Source organism: Phaethon aethereus (assembly GCF_964289735.1).
Source record: "Phaethon aethereus genome assembly, chromosome: 19".
Lineage (NCBI taxonomy): Eukaryota > Metazoa > Chordata > Aves > Phaethontiformes > Phaethontidae > Phaethon > Phaethon aethereus.
This window is the reverse complement of record NC_138595.1, coordinates 157,542-181,790: the sequence shown is the minus strand read 5'-3', so window position 1 is coordinate 181,790 and position 24,249 is coordinate 157,542. Positions and strand designations below refer to the sequence as shown.

Sequence of the window (24,249 nt, the reverse complement as noted above, 5' to 3'; positions counted from 1 at the left end):
TGTCATACGATTCACCCAGACTGCAAGTGAAGTGTGAGAGTACACTGGCATCCATGTAAGGTAGGAAGCCTATACAGGTCTCTTGTGACATGTATATTATATGTTGTGCTTTGACAATGTGCTGCAATGCACTGTTAGCCATAATCCAGGAATTTTGTGTGATTTCTACTATGTAGCTCATGAGAAGGACGCACATTGGAGAATTTTGTGGAGGACTGTCTCCCATGGGAGGGACCCCACGCTGGAGCAGGGGAAGAGTATGAGAGGTCCTCCTCCTGGAGGAAGAAGGAGCAGCAGAGACAACCACCATTCCCTGACCCTGCAGTGCTGGAGGGGGAGGAGGGAGAGAATTCATGAGTAAAGTTGAGCCTGGGAAGAAAGGAGGGCTGAGGGGAAGGTGTTTTAAGATTTGTTTTTATTTCTCATTACCAATCAAACCAGAGTAGGATAATAAATTAAATTAATTTCCCCAAGCCGAGTTTGTTTTGCCTTGTGACGGTAATTGCCGAGTGATCTCCCTGTCCTTATCTCGACCCATGAGCCTTTTGTTACATCTTCTCTCCCCTGTCCAGTTGAGGAGGGGGAGTGATAGAGCAGCTTGGTGGGCACCTGGCACCAGCCAGAGTCAATCCACCACACTTAGGTACCGTAGAGGAAGCATACACTGAAGCAAAAATTTGATCCAAACTTACATCCTAGCCACTACGTCATTCTTTGTCTGTTTCGCTCGTCTGTCCCAAAGTGGTTTTGGACCGTTTTCTTCCTTTGTATGTGACTGCCTTTATGAGTGTGGTATTGTAGCTTAAATCTATCATATGCCATGCATTTTTCTTTCTGTTCTGAGTGGGATTTCACTTCACTGAGTGCAAGATAGTTTTGTGATTTAGCACAATTTTGTTTCTTGTTCTTTTTGGTTTGTTTTTTTTTTTTACTTTTTTTTTTTTTTTTTGGCCATGCTGCTGCGCATTCAGCTCTGTTCTCTGACAGGCAGAGCATTTTGCAAGGGGGTGTGGGAGGTGTAAAGTTTTGTGATAGGTGAGTTAATTCCACAGTCGCAGACAAGCTCCAGAAAGATGCTCCCATCTGCAGAGGCAAGATTATTTATCCTTTTAGAGGGAGGTCATTGTACCTTAGAAGCAGGACAACTGATTGTGACTTTTATATCCTGCCATGCTGCCTGGGCCGAGGCTTTCATTCTGACTTGTAGCCTGCAGGAAACCAATGCAGTGATATTAGACCAGGTTCACTCAATAGCATGAAAAATTCACTCTGCTCAGTAATATGAGCCAAAGCTGCGTGGGGTGGCTTAGCAGCTGTGTCTAGATTGAGATTTTCGTGTTTTGCTCCCGGGAAGGCATTAAAACAAAGGCTGGGTTTTTGAAAGCCCTCGGTGTGTCTGAAGCCCTGGTTGCTTTTGTAAACTTGGACATTAGTACAGCAGTGGGAACTAGCCACTACTACCACCTACCCACTATTGAGCAGTTAGTTTGGGTGCCTGCAGAGGAGCTGACCTTGAGGAATGAGATCTCAGCATGTTCTCCTATTCCTATGTCTCCTCTCCTTGTGCCAGATTTGAGAAGTCTAGCAGACTCTGTAGCTGGTGCATTTGCAGGTTAATTAAAAAACAAGACAAAACAAATGAACAGAAAGTTTTTAATTTTATCCCACCCTGCCCTTTCCTGACTGCATCACTAGTTACAGTGTAAGCTGTTACAACCCACTGGTTTCTGACTCTGTATGGGATTTGAGTACCTTTGTTGTTACTTTAATTTACATAATGATACAATTAGCATAAATTGGTGTAATGATGGTATGAAACAAGAGAGCTGGAAAAATCTAAAATGTTGATAATGTCATCACAGAGGTTCAGTCCAGCAAAACTGTGTTATTATTTTACTTCATTAAAGCGCTTCCAGTAAATAGTAAAACATGTAATTTCTCTGTAATCGGTTTAATTTCAGTGCCTAATTAGATTTCTGTCATTTTCTCTAGTAGGTCATGCTGTCTTTTTCTGTCTCCTACAGAGCTTTAGCTGCTGAATAGTCTTACCCTTTATATTGTCATCATGACAGAGAAGGTTGCCCAGTTATTTGATTGTCGGATATTTAACTTAAACAATAAAGCTGAACCAATGTAGAGCCAAAATCTTTATCTTCCAAAGCGTATCATCAGCAAATCTCCTGAAATAAAGGCATGTGTTGATCCCCTTACACATGCCACACACACGCCACATAGTCTCTTGCCTCCCCCACCGTGGAACTGCTTTCAATTCAGGCAAGTTTGTTTCTTTGGGCAGCACAATGCTGAAGATTTATCCATTGAAATTCCTGACTTGTACTGCAAATCCACAAAAAAACACCTGGCTCCCCTTTGCCTTTTTTTTTTTTTTTTGAGCTCCTCATTCCTTTTGTTAAAACTGTACTTCTAGGTGCAGGTTTTCAAATCAAGGCAGTATATGTTCTAACATTACTGCAACCTGAACTTCTAGTAGTGTAGCAATGTTCTGAAGACAGTTGAACTGTGCACATTGTCTCACATTGGTATGTCTGAAAGAAAAGAATACCTTGTATGCTTCCATAGACTGATCTGTGCATCATCGTTTCTGTAATGTCTAATACTGCAAGTTGATATCATGCTTTTTTCTTTCTTTTCCGAGCCGATGCGAGGAAGCAGTTTTGAAAGAAGGCAAATTTTACAATAGAAGGCTACTTTAACACTAGAATAAAAATTGTGATTAAAACAATGCCTAGAATCCTAGTGTCCAGTTATCTATGACGTTTTTGTTCTGTGTGAAGCAAGGTACTATCCTGCAACCTGGCATTTGGTGCATTAGGGAAAAAGCAAACCACCCTCTCTGCTTTCTAAAAGCGTATTTTTAGAACAAGATTTTCAAAGGAACAGCACACAAGTAATCCAAGGAAGTATTTTGTCTAGTGCATTGCACTCCATAGGTAACAGAAGAGTTCTGTGAGCATGTAGAGGAGTCCTGAAATATTGTGGTTCACTATGAGGTGGTGCCTCATGGCCCTGAATAACCATTTTTCATGACACAACACTATTTCAGTGGTACTGGTTTTGTTGTGAGCTTAGGTATTAAAAAACTGACACTTTTCGTATGATGATCTTCAGAAAAAAGTGAGTCTTGTGGACAGGCTGTTGGAAAAAAGAAGCTGCTTTAAATTGCAGAGACTTCCAGAAAGCAATTGCATTTGGTGAAAGTTCAGGGTTTATGGGTGTGTGTTGTTGCTGTTGGGTTTGTTTTCTGGTGTTTTGGTTTTTGGTGTTGTATTGTTTTGTTTTATACAAGTGTTAAATGACTAATCCTTTAAATCCTTGCCTACCAGAAAAGCAAGAATAATTATCTTGCTTTTAAATATGGAGAAATGTAGCCACAGAGGTTAAATACTTTTCTAGTGGCTATAAGGAATTATAGTGGTGGAATCTGCTGTACAATTAGCTCTCAGTCCTAATGCAGAAGAGTAGAGAGTGTTCGAAATGTGTTTTGGACTAAATTCAGTGCTTTTAGCATAACCTGGCCAGACCTTGCTTAATCAGTGTTCTTGGTGAGGTGAAAATTACAGTCCACTCTCTCAGGGTCTGGCAGACTGCTGGTAAACACATGTCAAATGGAGTGGTGGAACCACAAACAGGGTGTGAACTCAGAATGCCAAAAAAACCCCCCAAGAAACCAGAGTCATCTGTAGCATTATGAGGTGCATTTCTTTTTTTCTGACATGCTGGAAGAAACAGGAAAATGTGTTCAAATCCAGAAAGCTGTCAGTGACCTACGTTGGTATTATTATTTAGTACAATCCTCTCTTATTAACTCCTAAAACTTGCATCTGTCATGGAGGGAGGAAGGCCTCCCAGTTTTTCTCAGAACAGCTAACCCGCGTGAGATGAGCAGAATTTTAAGGCTGCAACACTGCAGTCAGCTGAAGTTTTAAATTACAAATTTCTGGTGTTGACAGTTTGAAGGCTTTCAAAGTCTCCCATGAGAGGGAGGAGAAGGTGTTACATATAGGAGGATTCACATCTTGTCTGGAATTTCATCACTGTCTGTAGAAGGCAAAAGCACATTTGCCCTCCCCAAAGACCCCCATGACTTCAGGTGAAGTAATTCCCCTTCAGTGAGATGTTGCAATATTTAATTTCTCTATTTAAGTCCACTGAGGTATAGGACTAAAAAGACAGCCTGGCACTTTTAGTTCATAATTGTTTTGTTTTAAATGAAAGACTGGCATAGTTTGACCATGCCATAGTCCTCATAAAGAACTTTTGCTGGTCTCTATTTCTTCTCACTATGTGAGAGTCGTTATATTTAGGCAGAGGTTGAGATGCTGGACTTGGCAGTAAATCATGGCAATTTTGCCATTTTGGCACATTTGAATAAACGGTGAATAATTTGTAGCTTTTAATATTCTGTATAATAAAAAGAAATTAATATTCTGGAGAACAGTAGCATATAAGGTAAAGAAGCAAGCACTGTGAAATGAGTAGTAAAACTCATGAATAGGAGCACATTTAACAGAAGAAACAAGACTGCGTCTCTACTGGTTGAGGTATCACTAGAGTTTGTATTTCGAAAGAAACTGATTTGTTGTTCCTAAGTCAGTATTGGTTCATTCATAGATTTCTGTTAGACTAAACAAATAAACTGAACTTGACAATGTTTTAGGTGTTAAAGTCTTCCTCTCAGGTTTGCTTGTATACATTATCTATTTCCTGTCTTAAGTAAAAGTCACTGCTGAGAAACTGAGATGGTAGCAGAAGCAATCACATCATAGATGTTTTAAATTCTATATGGAGAACCATCAGGTTTCAGTTCTACTACTCTTGTTTTAGTGCCTTTTAAAAATAGCCAGCTGAGTGCTGTAAAACTGAAGTTTTCATAATACTGCTAGAAATTCAGAGAGAGCATTCTATGACATACTTGGTTTGTGGGTTATAGTGGCCATCAGGTACTAATTTTTAAAGAGCTGCTATGTTTTGAAGGCCATGAAAAACCAAATTACTGTGTTCCAATGTCTTCTGATTCAGAGAATGACTGAGGTTGGAAGGGACCTGTGGAGATTTTATAGCCCAACTGCTCTGCTCAAAGTAGAGTCATGTGGAGCACATTGCTTAGGGCTGCGTCCAGGCAGCTTTTGAATATCTCCAAGGGTGGAGACTCCATAACTCATCTGGGCAACCCATTCCAGTGTTTGACCTCCATCCCAGAAAAAAGTTTGTTCCTGTATTTAAATGGAATTTCCTGTATTTCACTTTATGCCCATTGCCTCTTGTCCTTTCACTGACTGTCATGAAGAGGACTCTGGCTCCATCATCTTTATTTCCTCATGTCAGGTATACACATTGATGATTTCCCCCACATATCCCAAGCCTTCTGTTCTCAAGGCCAAACAGCCCCGTCTCTCTTAGCCTCTTTTCATGTCAGGTGCTCCTGTCCCTTAATCTTCTTTGTGTCCCTTTGCTGGTCTTGCCCCAGTGAGTCCGTGTCTGTCTTATACCAAGGGGCCCAGAACTGGACACAGCAGTGCAGATGTCATCTCACCAGTGCTGAGTAGAAGGGAATGATCACCTCCCTTGACCTACAGACACTCTTACTGCTGCAGTCCAGGATGTGGTTGGCACTCTGCTGCAAGGGCATGTTGCTGGGTCCAGCTCAACTTGTTGTCCACCAGGATCCTCAGGTCTTTTTCTGTAAAGCTGCTTTCCAAATGGTTAGTCCCCAGCCTGTACTGTTAAGTGGGATTCTTCCTCCCCAGATGCAGGACTTTGCATTTTAGTTGGTTGAACTTCATGAGATTCCGTTTTACTCATTTCTCCACCCTGTTGAGATCCTTCTGAACGGCAGCACAACCATCTGGTGTTTCAGCGACTCCCCCCAGTTTTGTATTGTCTGCAAGCTTGCTGAGAGTACACTCTGTCCCATCATGACCCTAGGTCATTAATAAAGATACTAAACAGGACTGGACCCAGTAGTGACCCTTTGGGGTACACCACTAGTCACTGGCTTCCAGCCAGACCTTGTGCTGCTGATTGCAACTCTTTAAACCTGGCGGTTCAGCCAGTTTTCAGTCCATCTCACTGTCCACTTACATAGCCCGCACTTTCTCAGTTTCTTTATGAGGATGTTATGAGAGACAGTATTGAAAGCCCTACTGAAGTTGAGAGAAACAACATCCAATATTCTCCCTTCATGCACCAAGCCAATCATCTCCTCACAGAAGGCTATCAGGTTGACTAGGCATGTTCTTCCCTTTGTAATTCCATGCTGACTACCAGCAGCCACTTTCTTGTCCTTGTGTTTGGCAGCAAAGCACAATGGCCAGTAGGATACCTCTTAGAGACAGCATCAAATCAGAAGTTTGATGTTTTTCTTCTTGCCTCCTCTTTCTTTACCTGAGAAATCAGTGTTCCAGGATCTTCTTGCAGAACTCTCTAAGTGAAAGTGTGAGTAAATGGGCTTCAGTGTGTTTTTTGCAAAGCTTTGCTCACCTCCTCTGCTGTAGCTGTCTCCTAAGTGCTGTAAGAGACAGGAGTATGGAACATTCCTTAATTTTTGAGGAAGAGATTAGTACCATGTATAAATGTGACAATGAAACCGACAACAGTGCCAATCAAATTTCATCCTACAACTGTTTCCTAGGTAACTAACACATGCAGCTGTAGAAAAAAGACTGCATTGAGACCAGAAAGATCCTGTAGCAATTCTGTCCAATGACTGAAGAAATACAATTGAAAAAAAAAAAAAAAAAAGATAGTGCTTTATCATCTTCTTCTTTGTCCTCAAGGGCAGAGAAGATTTGTTCAGAGGGCAAGCCTTTTCAGAGCCAGCTGCATAAGTTTTACAGAATAGAACAGAATATTTTTGAGTTGAAAGTGACCTACAATGATCTTGTAGTCTAACTGCCTGACCCCTTCAGGGCTGACCAGAAGTTAAAGCATATTATTAAGGGCATTGTCCAAATGCCTCTTAAACACTGTTGGGCATGGGGCATTGACCACCTCTCTATGAAGCCTGTTCCAGCGTTTGACCACTCTCTCTGCAAAGAAATGTTTCCTAAGTTTTGCTTCCCAAGGCCAGACAGTGGACAGTCTCATGGTCTTAAAGCTGGTATCATGAATGTTCCACCACTTACAGCAGGTTGCTGTCCAGCCAGTCTGCTGAAGAAGTAGTCACAAGTTGGGTCTGTTTGGTCATGCTCCAAAGTCAATGCAGAGACCTTCATTGTTGTGTTTATAACAGAGGATGTTGCATGCATGATCCTGTTGTGAAAAGGTATTAGCAAAGCACTGTTTCTCTGTAACGTCACTTTGTATTTTTCATATTACAAGGTTTATTGAGGAGAAACTGTCTTTTACTCTATGGCCTGTTACTCCTATTTTGCACCCTGGTAATGGAGCACAGTTACTTCTCGGAGTTTCCCAGGTAGTTACAGAGGTTTATGGAAGAGTTGGATCCTGAAGGTCTTTGAAAAGGCTTAATTCACTTGCCTATATATAGCTGTTTAGTGCCGTTTAAGACATACCAGAATATCTAAGATATCTGTATGGGATGAACAGAGATGATGCAGAACCTGAGGTGACCTCTTCTGCTGCTGCTCCAGAAAGGCACAGATGACCAACAGCAGCTGTACCGGTACCACACACCTCTGCATAAGGACCTGAACCCTGTTCTAAATGTTGCTGTTAAGAATAGAAGAGCCTCTAATATGTAGGACTGCAAGAAACCTTGTCTGTTGTTCTGTTTGTCCACAGGATTTCCTGTGAACAGATCTTTCTGTCTTGAAACTAGAAATGTGCCTTACCTCCACAGATGTCTCTAAAAGATGAGGCGGCCAGATATTTACATGATCAATTATGTCTCTTTTCCTTTCAGGTGAATTATATGGAGTCTCTTTAAGAAAACAAAGGTTCCCTGCACAAGGCAGTATTGAAATACATGAGGACAATGAGGTGAGATTGTTTCCCAAAACAAGCTGTGCTGATTTACAAGGAGTAGACATGTGTAAATACTCTCGTATTATGGAATTATAAACCCATTTGGTGGCTTAGTGCGTCTTTCCCTTGTTCAGCAGGTGCACATGCAATCACTGAAAATAGTCACAAGCTTTTTGGACATTGCATAATTAACTTAGGGGGAAGTATGACCCAGTTCTCTGAAGAAAAATTGTTATGTCTACTTAGTACTTCAGTGGAAATGCAGGTTTTGTGAAGCAGATTCAGCAGCAGTCATGAAATTGATAGAATTGCTTTTGAAGCTGCTTAGAAGCAGCAAAGAATCTAAACAAGTTGTGTTCCTTCCCGTTAACTGATTAAGGTACTTTGTCCACATGTAGGACAGGCAACATCTTCCATTTTTGAAGGATTCCAACTCTATAGCCCTGAAAATGATGACAGTCTTTGATTGACTTCACATGTCCTTTGGATTAGCCCTTGAGCCCCTTGTCTCAGTCATGGCTGAACTACTGCTGAGAGGCAAATTAATCTCATTCCTTTTGAGTCCTCCTATGAAGGATACAAGTGAAATCCAGCTGAGAGACTTTTTGTGACAATGACTTTAGCAATTTTGACCTGCTTGAACTTTTCTCTCTGTTTTGAAGCTTTCAGTTCCACCAACCCATCAGCAGTGCCACTTATTTACTTATAAGCTGTCATTGACTGTGGAAGGAGCTACTCTTAGCTTTTAAAGGGAATTAAATTTCTCTTCTGAATAACTGGAATGGGACCATATGGAGAGGGAAACTGTAAATTAGAGCAAGGAAAAGTGGAACCTTAAAAATTCTCGTAAGATCCAGTACTTAAGCAGATACAAGGCAGGTCAGCAAAATGCCTTCACAATGAATACTACTCTGGATACTAAAAATCGTGGGCTGAACAGAGCTAATGGCTTTATGGAACAACTTAAAATTCTCTCATTTTCAACCATTTTTCAGTCACCATTATACACGTGCTGAAGTTACCAATTTCTTTGTCTTATCCATGTCAACAACATTTCCACCCTTACCCCTCACTAAACTACAGCCTGAAATGTGTGTTTGTTTACTTGTCAGCTTTTCTGATTAATGTTATTCTTGTTAAACTCAGAGCAATTCATTATATTTACTGTTGAAGACTGTGACTTTCATTCTGGAACTTAACAACAGTGTCCAGAACATTGCCTATATTCTCAGCAAATCACCCAAGCTAGCAATTTACAATCCTCAGACAAATACAAAACATGTTACTTGTTATTTTTATTGTGTGTTCATATTTGGTCAGGAAATAGAGGTCTCTAGGATTCATGTGATCCAAAGCACAGAAGAAAATGGCAGTCAAGATTTAAAACCAAAAAAATCTCCTAATCTTCCTCCCCTATCTTTCTCACACCTATTTCTGATAGAGATAACAACAATACTCAATACATTCAATCTACTACACACAGTAGTATAGTATACAGTGATAAAACAGAATTGACCTGCTCCTCTTTGGTCTTACCTAACCTAGCTGTGAGAAGTTGTGAACTGATGCAAGTGCATCTATTTATATCAAGTAAAGCAGGTGATGTAAGCAGCGAAGCAGTGGAGTTCCTCTTCCTCTGTAGAGACAACACCTTTACTTAAAAGACAAAGGCAAAACATTTTTACGGTGCCCCCCCCCTCCCCCCGCCATTCCTCCCCTCAGATTTTGAAAACTTTTTTATAAACCGTAACTTTGGTTTTGTTAGATTGTTAGACTCTTTCCAGATTTACTTCGGCTTCTGCAAACGAGAAGCCTAACTCTTCCATCTTCTCCTAATAAGCTTAAGAAAAGTTCTGCTTCAGACTGACTCCTCGCATGCTTTCCTTTATTATGTCCAGCAGCACAATACAGGGAATCCAAGCCTGCTCACTGACTTAAGTTTATTTCAGTCAAATGACTTCTCCCCCTGGTTACTGAGTTCTTCTTTGAGTGCACATAACTATCAAAGGGTAAAGAATAAAAAAAAGCTGAGTTGTGAGACACAAAAAATGTTTTTACAGTCCAAAGTAGATAACATTTTGTTTATTCTGCACTGATTATTGTCTGTGTATTGCACATATTCACAGAATCACTAGGTTGGAAAGGACCTTCATGATCATCAAGTCCAACCATTAATCCAGTGCCACCATGTGCCCTAAACCATGTCCTGAAGCGCCACATCCACACATTTTTTTGAACACTTCCAGAGATGGCGACTCCACCACCTCCCTGGGCAGCCTGTTCCAATACCTGACCACTCTCTCAGTGAAGAAATTTTTCCTAATATCCAATCTAAACCTCCCCTGGCGCAACTTGAGGCCATTTCCTCTTGTCCTATCGCTGGTTACTTGGGAGAAGAGGCCAACACCCTTGTTGCCACAACCCCCTTTCAGGCAGTTGTAGAGAGTGATAAGGTCTCCTCTCAGCCTCCTCCAGACTAAACAACCCCAGTTCCTTCAGCCGCTCCTCATCAGTCTTGTGCTCCAGACCCCTCACCAGCTTCGTTGCCCTTCTCTGGACACGCTCCAGCACCTCAACATCCTTCTTGTAGTGAGAGGCCCAACACTGAACACAGGATTTGAGCTGCGGCCTCACCAGTGCTGAGTACAGGGGCGTGATCACTTCCCTACTCCTGCTGGCCACACTATTCCTGATACAGGCCAGGATTCTGTTGGCCTTCTTGGCCACCTGAGCACACTGCCGGCTCATGTTCAGCCGACTGTCAACCAGCACCCCCAGGTCCCTTTCTGCCGGGCTGCTCTCCAGCCACTCCTGCCCAAGCCTGTAGCGTTGCATGGGGTTGTTGTGGCCGAAGTGCAGGACCCGGCACTTGGCCTTATTAAACCTCATACAGTTGACCCCTGCCCATCGATCCAGCCTGTCCAGATCCCTCTGCAGAGCCTTTCTGCCCTCCAGCAGATCAACACTCCCACCCAACTTGGTGTCATCTGCAAACTTACTGAGGGAGCACTCGATTCCCTCATCCAGATCATCTATAAAGATATTGAACAAATATTCATAAATGTATTTGTGAGGTTTATGAATATCAGCAACAATATATTTTTTTACTTTTTCAGTTAATGTCTGGGCAAGTTAGACCTGTTTTTCATTTTAATAAGTTGCCAATCTCAAAAGGCTGAGATAATTGTATCCTTTGCTTTTGCTGGATGTTTTCGTTGGCAGAGTTTTGTCTTTTTAGAACTTGTGATGATTTGAGTTAGAACCTTTCCAGTAAATGCAGCAGCCTCATTCATGATGCCTAGACAGATGTTTGCTTAGGCTGTCTGGATGTTGGAATTCTTCTCCAGTCTCAATATATTTAAAATAGCTTTTGATGTACACAAAGTACATGATCTTTCTTAATCTGAAACCTACATCTGTGCTGCAAGGGTTTTCTGGCAAAGCGTAGTGTGCTCTATGTGGTTCAGACATGCTGGAATTAAATGGAAGAGAGGGTGCGCGCACACGCTCAGCCCTGCCCAGTGAAGGCAAATATCACAAGAAGATCACAGTGGGAGTGGGAGAAAAAAATCACTGCCTGTGAACGTTCACACCGAGTGTAACAATACTGTCCTTGAAAATGCTTCCTCCCTTCTTATTCCCTGTTTTCCTCACAGGAAGGAGTTCAACACCAGAAGTGCAAAACTCATGTGCTAATTTTGATCCTGCATGGGGGGAACATCTTGGACACCGGAGGTGGGGACCACAGCAGCAAGCTGGCAGACATCAACACCTTCAGTTCTGTGTTTGAGAAAGTGACCCAAGCTCATTTCCCTGCTGCTTTGGGCCACATACTAATCAGGCTTGTTCCCTGCCCAGCAATCTGTTCAGCAGCTTTCTCTCTTGTTTCCAAGTAAGTTGATTTGCATTTTCTAAAGTTTGGCTTTGCAGTGTGATTTTTCAATGGCTTCTTGTGACCTGTCTTTTTCATAATGAAATGTTGTGAATCCTTCTTAATCTTTTCCTTACTGCAAGACTTGGAATGGTCTTTCATCCTTTTCTAAGTGGATTTATTTGTTCTAAAAACAAACAAACACCTCACAAAAAAACACCCAATCACAAAAAACCCCAGCCCCAACAAAAACACAAAACCCTGGTGGACTACAGCCTATTGTCCACATGTATCCAAAAGAAAGAAAAAATCCAGAAGAAATCTGGACAGAAGAATAAAACTGTGATAACTGTTAACTTCTCCTCCCTGCCACCAATTCTGGCCCCAAAAAGCAGTAGTTCGCTTTCATCTTATTTTAAAATTGAAACATAGCTAGATCTGTCTGCAGATATGCCAGCTGACATTTGTCTGTCTTATTTATCTGTTCATTATTTGGCTGTTGTAGGGACAGGATGTTATAGAAAACCCTCCTGATAGTTTTAATATTTCCTGTTTTAGAATCAAAAATGGCATATTGCTAACATTGCTTTAGGAATAAACTGGAGATTGTGAAGCATTGCTGAGAAACTTACACCAATTTAAGTAAATTCTGCTTTGCCCTGGGAATTGAGAACAGAAAGTAATATCTCAAACAAGAGTGATTTAACATGTTGTTTTGGTGAGAGAGAATTTACATGTAACATGGTTTTTACATTTTGAGATGATGAAACTTCAGTATCTGTTCATTCCCAATAGCAGCTACTGCACTTTGAGGTCCTGTAGTGTTTTGTGGTAGACCACTCATGGATTGTCATGAACCTATAGGAATGCCATATACAGAAGTGTCTTGAATGGGTGTCAAAGGATGCATCTCTAGGAAACAGTGCTATTGGCTAACGAAGGCTTCAGTTCACAGTACAGCTAGGGTTTGGTTGCATGCGTAGAGAGAGGTGTCCATTAGTTTTGATGGAATTTCTGGTCTGAGCAGATCCATTTGCTAACTGATGTAAGTGGAGATGGCACTCACGAGGTTACCCTTACTAACATGAGATATGAGTGGTTTGCTTTAAGCAATTTGGTAACTCACTTCCATAAAGGTAGATAGACCCCAGTTCACAGGGCTTCTAGAGAGCAACTGGAAGAGAATACTGTGCATTACTGTAGATACTGGATCAGCTCTTCATTAACGAAGAGCATGAGGTAAGAATGCCTCAGACATCTTGTCATTGATAAAATTAGTAAACTTCTCAACTAGCATAACCCTGCAAACCTAAACGACACTGAGCTATAGTATGGTTATGCTACCTGACAGTTACATTTACGTTTCTAGCTGTCAGGTCATGTCTGACACCAGGTTCTGCTAGGAAACACTAGTTGCTATATGAAGCAGAGATAATGATTTCATTTTAGGAAGTTGCTTATTAACTGTAAAAAAATAGTTTGGTGGGTATGGGATTTGGGGAGAGTTTTTGAGGCATTGGGATTTTTGGGGGGAGGTTGTTTTGGTGGGGATTAAGGTAATTCTTACAAAAATGTTTTAGTACATGTCTCTCAGTGTCTGGCTTAAAGACATAGTTCATCAGATCACATTGGCATTAAGTCTAGTAGCTTTCTGAGATTCCTGGTACTCACTTCTGCATTTGAAAATTATTGTTGTGTAAAAAGCTGTGATAATATTTTGATACAAAAACAAGTCACTATGAAATACTAAATGCAACTTTCAAAGAAAGAGTAGTTAGCAACTGCATCAGAGACCTGCTTAGTCTAGGATTTCATAGAATCCTAGAATCATTTAGGTTGGAAAAGACCTTTTAAGATCATCAAGTCCAACCGTAAATGTGACTCTGCCAAGTCCACCACTAAACCATGTCCCTAAGTGCGGGAGAAGGATGGACTTCACAACTCTATGAGAGTTATATTCCGAAGCCGTTTATTGTCTTGTCTGACTCCAATATATATCATAATTTTCGCTTAGTCACTGCGCACACACTCATGATTGGTTACAACTTGTTACACACACTATTGCAATTGGCTATATACAAAATATCACGCGCTGTCCACGCGCCCCTCACACAGTCAGGATTGTTGCTTGCAGGTGTTCCTGTTTTCCTCGCTGCTTCTTAGTTGTTTATCACAGCTCCTTCTCCTCAAGGCCGAGCCGTGCAGATATCCAGCTGTTTACCAGCTTCTCAGTGCCACAGCTCCTTCTCCTTAAGGTCGAGCCATGCAGATCAATGCCACAGCTCCTTCTCCTTAAGGTCGAGCCATGCAGGGTGATCCCAACATCTCCCCCTTTTTGTTTATCTAAAAACAAAACCTGACGGATCATTTGCAACCTAAGGACTGTGAGGAAGATGGACCATCTGTACATGCTTGTATTGTCCTGTGCCGTGAACTCAGCCCAGCAGTCGGTAGGTGCCAGCTTTACGTGGGCGTCCCCACGGAGGCAACGATGGCCTTGCCATACACCGATCCCCTTGCTCTTCGGGAAATCCCGGTATTTATACATTTGCCAAGGAACAAGTTTCGACACACGTGGCCAGCGAGTGTCGGAACACGCCTCGGTTGTCACCTTTCAACACAGGGAACCTATGGCGCATGTGCCCGCTGGCCAGACGTGCTGCACGCGCCACAGCCACCCCTTCTATTGGTTCGTAGGCTTTGTTCACACGGCATCTTACCATAATCCAGCAGTCACATATCAACTATGCTTAAATTAATAGCAGAATGTTACAAGGCAAACAATTCTAGCTGTACTACTCCTAGCGATAGAAGCTACTTCTGGTGATGGAAAAAGTGCTTGTATAAAGCTATGAAAACCAATATTATATCTTACCAAAGGATTTGTAGTTATAGAGCGGTTTGCCCTAAAAGCTTTCCATGTTCCTCTCACGATACTGCTAATTTCAGTGTGATTTACCCATACATTTTCTTTTGGCTGAGGTGGCATCCAGATTGCGATGACACCTGATAGTGTCAAGATGTGTCCGACGATGACGATGGTGACTGTTTCACCCATGGTTTTACCCATTTTGTGGGTACCCAACGAGTTCCAGAATCTGCAATGACACAAGCATAACCTCGTCCCCAGGTTAGCAGTTGAAAAGGTCCTTCCCACATATTCTTTTCCAAATTTTTAACTTTTACTTGCACATTTTGTGTTAACTCAAACAGACTTCCTGTCATTCCTTTTACATGTTTCTCCTTCTGCTAGACGGAAATAATTTAAGACATATAAGGCTTTATTCAAATGTTCTTGGGGTGGTATGGTAGCCTCTCCCCCTTTTTGTTTTTGCAATAAACACTTCAGGAAATGATTCATTCGTTCAACAATAGCTTGTCCAGTTGGGGAATGCGGTATTCCAGTAACGTGTCACTCCCCATTGAGCAAAAAAACTTTGGGTTGACTGGGCTACATAACAAGGACCATTATCGGTTTTAATTTGTAGGGGTATACCATGGGCTGCGAATGCAGCTCGCAAATGCTTTTGTACATATCTACTAGTTTCTCCTGTTTGTGCAGTGGCCCAAACTATTGCAGAATAGAAATCAATTGAAACATGAACATATTTAAATCTTCCAAAGTCAGCAACATGTGTCACATCCATCTGCCATAGGTTGTAGCGAATGCAATCGTCGGGGACTAACTGTAATTGCGATTCCTGGGCCTATTTGTTGACAATCAGCACAAGTCTGTATAATAGCTCTAGCGTCACCTGCACTTAGATTAAATTGTCTCGCTAAAACTTTGTGGCAGATTGATGGAAAAAGGCATGAGAGGCTTGTGCTTGACCTAAACGGTCCGGAGCAGGTTCAGCCCATACTGCGGCAGTCAGCCGATCAGCTCTTGCATTTCCTTCCACCAATTCCCCTGGAAGGTTGGTATGGCTGCGTATATGCATAACGTAATAAGGATGTCGTCTTTTCTGCAATAAAACCCAAAGCGTTCTAAATTGTTGATATAGCTGTTCCTGCTGTACCTGTCTGAGGATTGAACCTTCCAATCTTTGGAGTACTCCAACTACATATAAAGAATCAGTAATTATATTCACAGGTTCTTCAGACCATAATTTAAAGGCTTCAATTACTGCCTGTAGTTCTACCTTTTGAACTGATCCTGGCACGACAAGTACCCGTTCTTTCCATTCACCATGCTCTCGCCATACTATTGCTGCCTTGCGTGTTTTCCCACCACCATCCATAAATACTGTAGCACCTTGAACTGGATATTGACTACACTTTGATTTTTCTTCTACTTCATGTTTGGGTTGTTTTTTGGGGTTTTTTGGGGGAGTTTTTTTGTTTTTTTTAAAGGTAAACATTTTGTGTGATGGATAATGAATCTAAATGTCACCCTCAAATTCTGCTAATGCAGTTTGGAAGGGAACCGAGTGCTGCAAAGCCCAAGTCAAATATTCTTGTTGTAATGGTATTAAAATCGTTTTCAGGTCCTTTGCCGACATATCAATAATTCTGTTGCGCCCTTTCATAATCAAATTTGCAAAACACTCTACTTTCATGGTAATGGTTTTTCTGTGCTACTGAGGTAAAAAGACCCACTCTAAAATTCTCAGCTTTTGATTCCAGCTTTGTTATCTACCGTATTATAAGCGCATAGGGATGTCGCTCATGATTGACTACTGCCAAAGTGATCCCTATCGAGGGGTCTATCCTAGAACTAAATGCTTGAGTTACCTTTTCAGAAATGTTTGCTACTGCTTCCCAGGCTTCCTTGGTCAATTGCTGAGGAGAGTTTAACCTGCTATCCCCTCGCAAGAGCTGAACCAAGGGCTCCATATCTTGGTTTGTGATCCCACAAATAGGTCAAATCCAGTTAACATCTCCTACCAATTTTTGTACATCATTTAATGTTTTAATCTGAATTCTTAATTCAACCTTCTGGGGGGTTACCGACGTTTCAGTGATCATCCACCCCAAGTACCTCCAAGGCGCTTCAGCTTGTATCTTTTCTGGCGCCACTTGCAGCCCACTTTGTCTTAAAAGCTCAACGAGCTCCCTGATCATTTCTTCCGGATTTAATTGATCACCGGCCAACAATATGTCATCCATATAATGATAGATGAGATATTGGGGCCACCTTTTTCTGATTGGCTGTAAAGCCCAATTACATAAATTTGACACATCGTGGGTGAATTTTTCATGCCTTGTGGCAATACTGTCCAATGATATCTTTGCATGGGTTGCGCCTTGTTTGTACTTGGGACTGAGAATGCAAAATGTTTGGCATCATCTTCATGCAGAGGGATTGTAAAAAAGCAATCTTTGAGATCTATGATCAAAAGCTTCCAATACTTCAGTATCATACAGGGAGATGGTAGCCCTGGTTGCAAGGCTCCCATGTCCACTATACCTTATTGACTTCTCACAAGTCATGTAATAGTCTCGATTTTCCACTTTTCTTTGGAATCACAAAAACAGGTGTGTTCCAAGGACTAGTGGTTGGCACAATATGGCCTTTTTCGTCAATGACTCCAGGTAGAACAAAAAGTCCCTACTTTGTTGCTGAAGATCGTCCTAATAACAAAGCACTCAATCCATATCCTAATGGTCCATTTGCGTTAGTCAGGACATCATAAACCGACATGTCCCATAAGGTAACTTCTACTGTTGTTTCCACGTCCATTCCGGCGCTCCCTCTGGTTTGGGCGCTGAGGCTTGCCAAGCAGCCTGGTGGTACTTCCCCATTTGTGTCGTCGTGTGGGGTGCCTTCATGCTCGGTCGCCCGTTTCCCAATTTCATACCATCCCGATGATACTTTGAACAACATTCTGAGGCTTGATGACCAAATTTTTGACATCGACCACATGGTGCTCCTGCTGGGCCTATTCCTTGCTGAAAGGGTCCTTGTTGGAAGGATTTATGACCTGTCTCAATCTGCCTAGGTCCTTTCCTTATGGCCTTGCACTGAGCTCTAAAATGGCCTGTTTTTCCACAATTAAAACATTTTTTCTCCCCTTTTCCATTTATAAATGGCTTAATTGCTGCTGCAAAGGCACTTGCGAGTGTTTCTGCCTGATGTGTGGCAGAGCCTACTCTGTTGCAGGCTTCTACCATTTGTACTAACGTTGCTTCTTTTGGCAAAGTTAACAAAATTCTTTTACAATCTACATTGGCATTTTCTACTGCTAAATTCAACAACACTGCTAGTTTTGCCTCTTCATTGGTATACACTTTATTCAAAGTGTCTCTCAGACGATCAACAAAAGACATATATGGTTCATCTCTCCCTTGTCTAATTTGAGTATAAGATGGTTGCCTCTTTCCCTCCTCAGGGACTGTTCGCAACGCATTCAATGCTAGTCGCCCAACTAATTGCAAGGCTTCTAAGGGCAGCTGAGCTTGCAATCTAACATCCACAAACAGTCCCTGGCCTGTCATTTGTTCCATAGTAATGTTCTGGAGTGGATCGCCGTCTTGACGCTCCAGGTTTCTCAGGGCTTCTTGCATACAGAGTTTATACCATCTGTCTGCCCACAATAACCTTTGGGTTGGTGTCAACAACATATCTATCATCTGCCGACAATCCCATGGTGTAAGAATCATTCCCGTGAATATGTAATCTAATAGAGCTTGCGTGAAAGGTGATTGCAAGCCGTAATTTTGTACTGCCTTCCGCACTTTCTTAATCAAGTCCCAGTGAAATGGGTCCCAGCGATTGGGCCCGTGAGGCTGTACACTAACAGGAAATGCCATTGGTAACTCTGTTTCCTCATCTTTCATCGCTCCTAAAAAAACGTCTTTCCACCGCTCTCTAGGGTCGCCTTTCATTCTAGGCTCTTGCCTCCCTATAGTCTCTACAACAGGCTCTTCTCCTTCGTCACTGCTATCAGGCAACGGGGGCCGTAAAGGTGGCAGGGGCTCGACTGAGGGCTTCAAAACTACGGCTTTCGATCGGTTAAGTCTGGGTGGTTTCGGGGGTGGTGAAGCCCGCCCCATCAATCTTTCACACGAGCACACAGGGGAGCATTGAGTACGTTGTTCTGGGCAACTTTGTCCCGTCTTGCTCTCACATATATCATTGTAGACCTGTTTCTCTGACTTATCTGATGCAGCCAATTCACCCTCGGGAGGTGCAGTCGGAGTCGCTGAAGGTCCTGGACCCTCTGACTCGGTTAAGAAGGGATTGGTTGAAAGCAGTTTAACAGCCTCCTCCACATCAGCTGCAGCTTTTCTCTCTGCCTTTAAGGCTTTTAATGTGGTTAATATCAACTTCCACGCCGTCACTAACTCTGCAGCAGTTTTCTCAATATGCTCCCATAACATTTTTCCTATCTCCTCCCACGTCTCTGCCCTAAACGCCACAGACGGATCGGGGGCATACCCTTTCTTTCGGCTCCAAATTAGAAGCCTTCTAAGTGTATATTCATCATATTTCAGTCCTCTCTTAGAGAGCATATGCAGCAGGAGTCTGACTATCGCCCCTTCTTCACGCGATGTGTTCTGCCCCATGCCGCCCCGGTTGCTCACCTCACCTCGCTGGGTGCTTCTCCGTTGCAACGTATTCCTTTTTCTTTTTCCTTGCGTCAGTCCCCCTGACTGCAATTCTTCCAACCGGGCTTCTCCTGCGGCGTCCTCTGCGCTCGACCGGTGTTCAACGATGAGATCCCAGAGATCGTATCACGTCGGGGTCACCAGTTGCGGGAGAAGGATGGACTTCACAACTCTATGAGAGTTATATTCCGAAGCCGTTTATTGTCTTGTCTGACTCCAATATATATCATAATTTTCGCTTAGTCACTGCGCACACACTCATGATTGGTTACAACTTGTTACACACACTATTGCAATTGGCTATATACAAAATATCACGCGCTGTCCACGCGCCCCTCACACAGTCAGGATTGTTGCTTGCAGGTGTTCCTGTTTTCCTCGCTGCTTCTTAGTTGTTTATCACAGCTCCTTCTCCTCAAGGCCGAGCCGTGCAGATATCCAGCTGTTTACCAGCTTCTCAGTGCCACAGCTCCTTCTCCTTAAGGTCGAGCCATGCAGATCAACGCCACAGCTCCTTCTCCTTAAGGTCGAGCCATGCAGGGTGATCCCAACATCTAAGTGCCACATCTACACGTCTTTTAAATACCTCCAGGGATAGTGACTCAACCACTTCTGCACTCAAAGCAAGAACAGAGCTCTGAACTGTTAACTGTGCATCAACAGTGAAACGTTTTGAAGTTCTTGTGTGCATGCTCATATGAAAGGTATCATCACCTTGCAAAACTATTGCCACTATTACTTTTAACAATTGTTGTGTGTATGGCAGTAACAATTGCAGATATGCACTCTTTTTGCCAGTGCTGCGAGATGTGAAAAACAACATGTGGCAACTCCTTTGGGAGAGGAAATATGACTAGTTATATAGTGTCCACTTGGGGATCAGGAGATATGGATATTATTCCTGGGTCTGTAACAAATTTTGTGGTTGACCATAAATAAGAAAATCAGTCTGTTGGTGCCTCACTTACAGAAACAAGGACAAAATTATATAAGGAGGAATTTTTCTGTCATTAATCAAAGGCCTAACATAAAGCCTGAGAAAGAAACAGGAAGTTTTCTGCTGTCTGGATTGTGCCTGTAGCCTAGGATATATGAGAAAAGCTTAAGGGATGTAGGATGTAAGAGAGTATCATGGTTAAGGCATGTTCCCTGGAAGCTGGAAAGGAAACAGCTATGCTGAGATGTTATTCTGACAAGTGGTACCTTGTTAAGCATGAGAGGAGATGATATTTGAGGGAAGGAGAGTGATCTGGGTGTTTCTTTGTTGGATTATTAACACTAAGGAACAAAGGCTGATCTTAGCCTATATGATTGAGGAGATGTTACATGTCCATTCCAAGCCTGCTAAATGACTGGGTAGCCTCAAAAGGTTTGTGCAGAAACGAGGACCATAGGAGCAATAGTGTAACCATCTCAATTTTACTTCCCCCCCCCCACTGAAACAACTTTTCTGTGTGGCATTTACTTGCACACTAAATGAATGAAAGTTTTAGCAGGTGGTGAGCAAACTTTCCACTGAGTGCTATGTGATTGGCTTCCACACAGTCGTAATGATAATCGGTTATATTCTGTCAATGCTGGTGGTGTAGTTCTGATTGCGCTCTAGTTCTGGTAGTAGCCTAAGCAGTATTCTAGAGAATAGCTGAGCAGATATAGAATATTCAGTAGGGGAAGGGATTAAGTCTTTTTGTTGATGTTATTTGTCCTTGTGGCTCTAGTGAAATGAATTCAGAAATAACAAATGGAATCTTCCATTGGATGTATCAGCTTCAGTAGCTGCTCTTCCTCTCTCACTTTTTCAGCCTTGAAATTCAGACATTAAATGAGAGAACCTTTTCAGGTAACATTTCTTTCTTCAGTGATATTTTGCTTGACACAAATATTTTAAATGACATGATAGAGAAAGGAGAAAAAACCCCATGCTCTTGGGCCTTTTTCAACAGTTCTACAAGTATAAATCAGGAATAACTAGGGAGGTCTGTAGTGATGGGGAGGAGAGAATCAGATTTGCCTGATTTCTTCTTTTCTAAGCAAAGAGAAACTTCTCTTGGTTTCTTGGTCTTGTCTGGGGCTTCCCCTAACTGATGGTCGGTTGCTTTTATAGTCTCTTTGTTGCAGTATAGTGCCCAAGGTTACATTTGGACCTCATGTAGAGCAGAAAACCCTGCAGAAGAGTTGAGGAGCTCTACCACCACGTTTTGGACCATAAGATGTGAGAATGGTGATGCCTGCTGTCCACATGGCAGAGTTAGAGAGGAGAGATGGGGAATACATTAAAGTTCTGAAATATTAGCTGGACTTAAAGCTGTGACAGGCATCTAGGAAGAAGAGGTGGCAGGGTGCAGTTCAAACTGGTGGAAGATGTGCCTGACTATTTGCATCAAGGGGGAATACACTGAAACAACCCGGAAAGGAGAAGTCTGTGTATGTCCCAGTCGCTGCCCTGTAAAGCAAAAGGACTGATAGTAGAAGAGGAGGTGAAACATCAAAGAGTGTTTGGGAGATCATCCTTGCCCTTTTGGGCCATTGATTAACACAGGGGTCAGTCGTGTCTCTTAGATATCCCATAACGCAGTGTGTCCAGGTCTGGACTACATGGAAAGAGAGCTGGTAGAGTGGAAGCAGGAGTGTGTGCTGGCAGCCCGAATGAACACAGCTTCCACTTTCTTTCTCTGTTTTTTGATTCCCTCTTGTTGCAGCACATGGTGTTCAGCCACACTGAAAATAGCCAAGCTGGGTGTTTGAATGTCCTGTATCATTCCCAGCACAGACATAAGATTGGTATTGCCTTGGTATATTCTTGTGTGGAGCTGCTTGTGATGTACACATTTGGGGCTGATAAAAGGAGAGATCATTGCCTGCTCTCGCATTTCTGCAGCTTCATGCCAGCAGCTTTCACAGCCAGAACTCCAGGATGCAGTTGTGGAACACAGACTTGTGGTAAACATTCCATTGAGCAAACTGTGGGGGAGGAATTGTGCTTTTAATTACTGTAATATTTCATCGAGGGTGAGCCAGATGAGTGACTAATCAGCAGCACGGTATTTCTTGTTTGGTGAAGAGGAGGCTGAGGGGAGACCTTATCGCTCTCTACCCGAAAGGGGGTTGTGGCGACGAGGGTGTTGGTCTCTTCTCCCAAGTAACTAGTGATAGGACAAGAGGAAATGGCCTCAAGTTGCGCCAGGGGAGGTTTAGATTGGATATTAGGAAAAATTTCTTCACTGAGAGGGTGGTCAGGCATTGGAACAGGCTGCCCAGGGAGGTGGTGGAGTCGTCATCTCTGGAAGTGTTCAAAAAACGTGTGGATGTGGCGCTTCAGGACATGGTTTAGGGGACATGGTGGAGCTGGATTAATGGTTGGACTTGATGATCTTAAAGGTCTTTTCCAACCTAGTGATTCTGTGATTCTGTGATTCTGTGAATGTATTCGCCATTTTCTGAATGTGCAGGCATAGTGCATGCCAAGGCAGTACAGCCCTCTGTTTACCTTGGCATAGGTTTTGAATTATGCTGTGTCTGTGTGCTGAGTGCCTGGGTTCAGAGCGGTTCCACTGGGACTTACCATCTGAACGCACCTATGCAGTTCTCCCTGCCTTGCAAATAGTGGCTTAAAGGAAAGGGATCTTTCAGGGCAAAATCACTCCATCCAGTAAATGTTTCAGATTGTTTAATCTGGTCTGCTCCCATCTACTCCCATCACTTTCAGTTTCCTGTATCTCTCATATAAATCAGAACGACACTGTATATGCAACCTGTGTAAATTTATAATGACCTATCTCCTATGACACTTATCTCAGTCTTTGTTGCTAAGGTCAGATAAGGGTTGAAACTAAGGCACATTCTTGTTCCAGTTAGAGGACTTGAGAGCCATCTCTTCCCTTCTCAGGGAGAAAAATATGCCATAGTGGATCAACTGTTATGCTTTTTATAGCATATGATTTGATGAGCATACATTGATTGACACCTCAGACTAGAGCTCCTAAATTACAGTATTAGTGAAACTGGAGAATAGTAATTGGAAATTGGGGGGGTGGGGCTGGGGGAAAGGAGAGAGAAGGAAAAAAAGGCCAAAACAAAAGTTACATTTAGGAAGCAAACACTTAAGTAGTAAAGGTAAGCATATGAATAATCAAATGAGATTAAAGTGTTTTTGTGGATGAGTTTTGGAGTTTTCAGCCCCTTGCATGCTCCTTGGACAGTGGTGGGTCCTTCGATGCAAGAGCTTGGTGTTGCATTTTCCTAATCAATTTTTTAAAATACTGTTATAATTTAATTAGAAAGTGTATGGAGAAGTCCAGTCATTATGATCTGAGTATTTTCTATTCCTCGTTTTTGTTTTATTCTGAAAAAGGAGAAAGTAAATGCATATTCTGCAGAAACAGCAATAGGAAGTCCCTAGAACTGTCTGCATGGAGTGCAGATAGCCAAACCATAAATGTCAAAAAACTGCTGTGTGATGGTTATCCAAACAAGTGTAACCATATGGGTAATTTCCCCTTCTGCTTTTTCCTCTCACCTCTGCCATGGTCAGGGACTGTTGACCTGAGGAAGTTTTGAGGAGGGACGAGTGTTTTGTTTTCATTTGCACCTAGCCAGGTGCTTTCTGCATTCAAAATAAGCTTTTATTCCCTTGTTCCTCCTTTCCTCCTCCCTCAACTCCTCACCCCCCATCTCCATGGTGCAGTCTGGGTTATCCCTGCTGGCAGATGCCACTGTGCCATCAATCACTTCTCCCCTGGGAGCCAGGTCCACTCTTGCCCACCGTGGAATACAAGCTCTGTCCTGCAGCCTAGTCATTCGCTGCCTTTTATCAGGGAGGTGTTAGGTTCCTTCTGGTTTCCCTCTCCACCTCCAGCCCTTGTGACAGTGGGGTGTTTCCA

The 24,249-nt window shown here is 42.5% G+C and overlaps 1 protein-coding gene across 1 annotated transcript in view; it reads left to right on the top strand.

Annotated features, from left to right (window-relative positions):
• PITPNM3 (PITPNM family member 3) overlaps window positions 1-24,249 on the top strand; it is a gene marked incomplete at both ends in the record, with an annotated part of 148,888 nt that overhangs the window by 81,036 nt on the left and 43,603 nt on the right. The window contains 2 exons of the mRNA XM_082008708.1: window positions 7,886-7,962; window positions 11,604-11,839. Of these exons, the coding sequence (XP_081864834.1) occupies window positions 7,886-7,962; window positions 11,604-11,839 (313 nt within the window). The remainder of the gene's footprint in view (window positions 1-7,885; window positions 7,963-11,603; window positions 11,840-24,249) is intronic.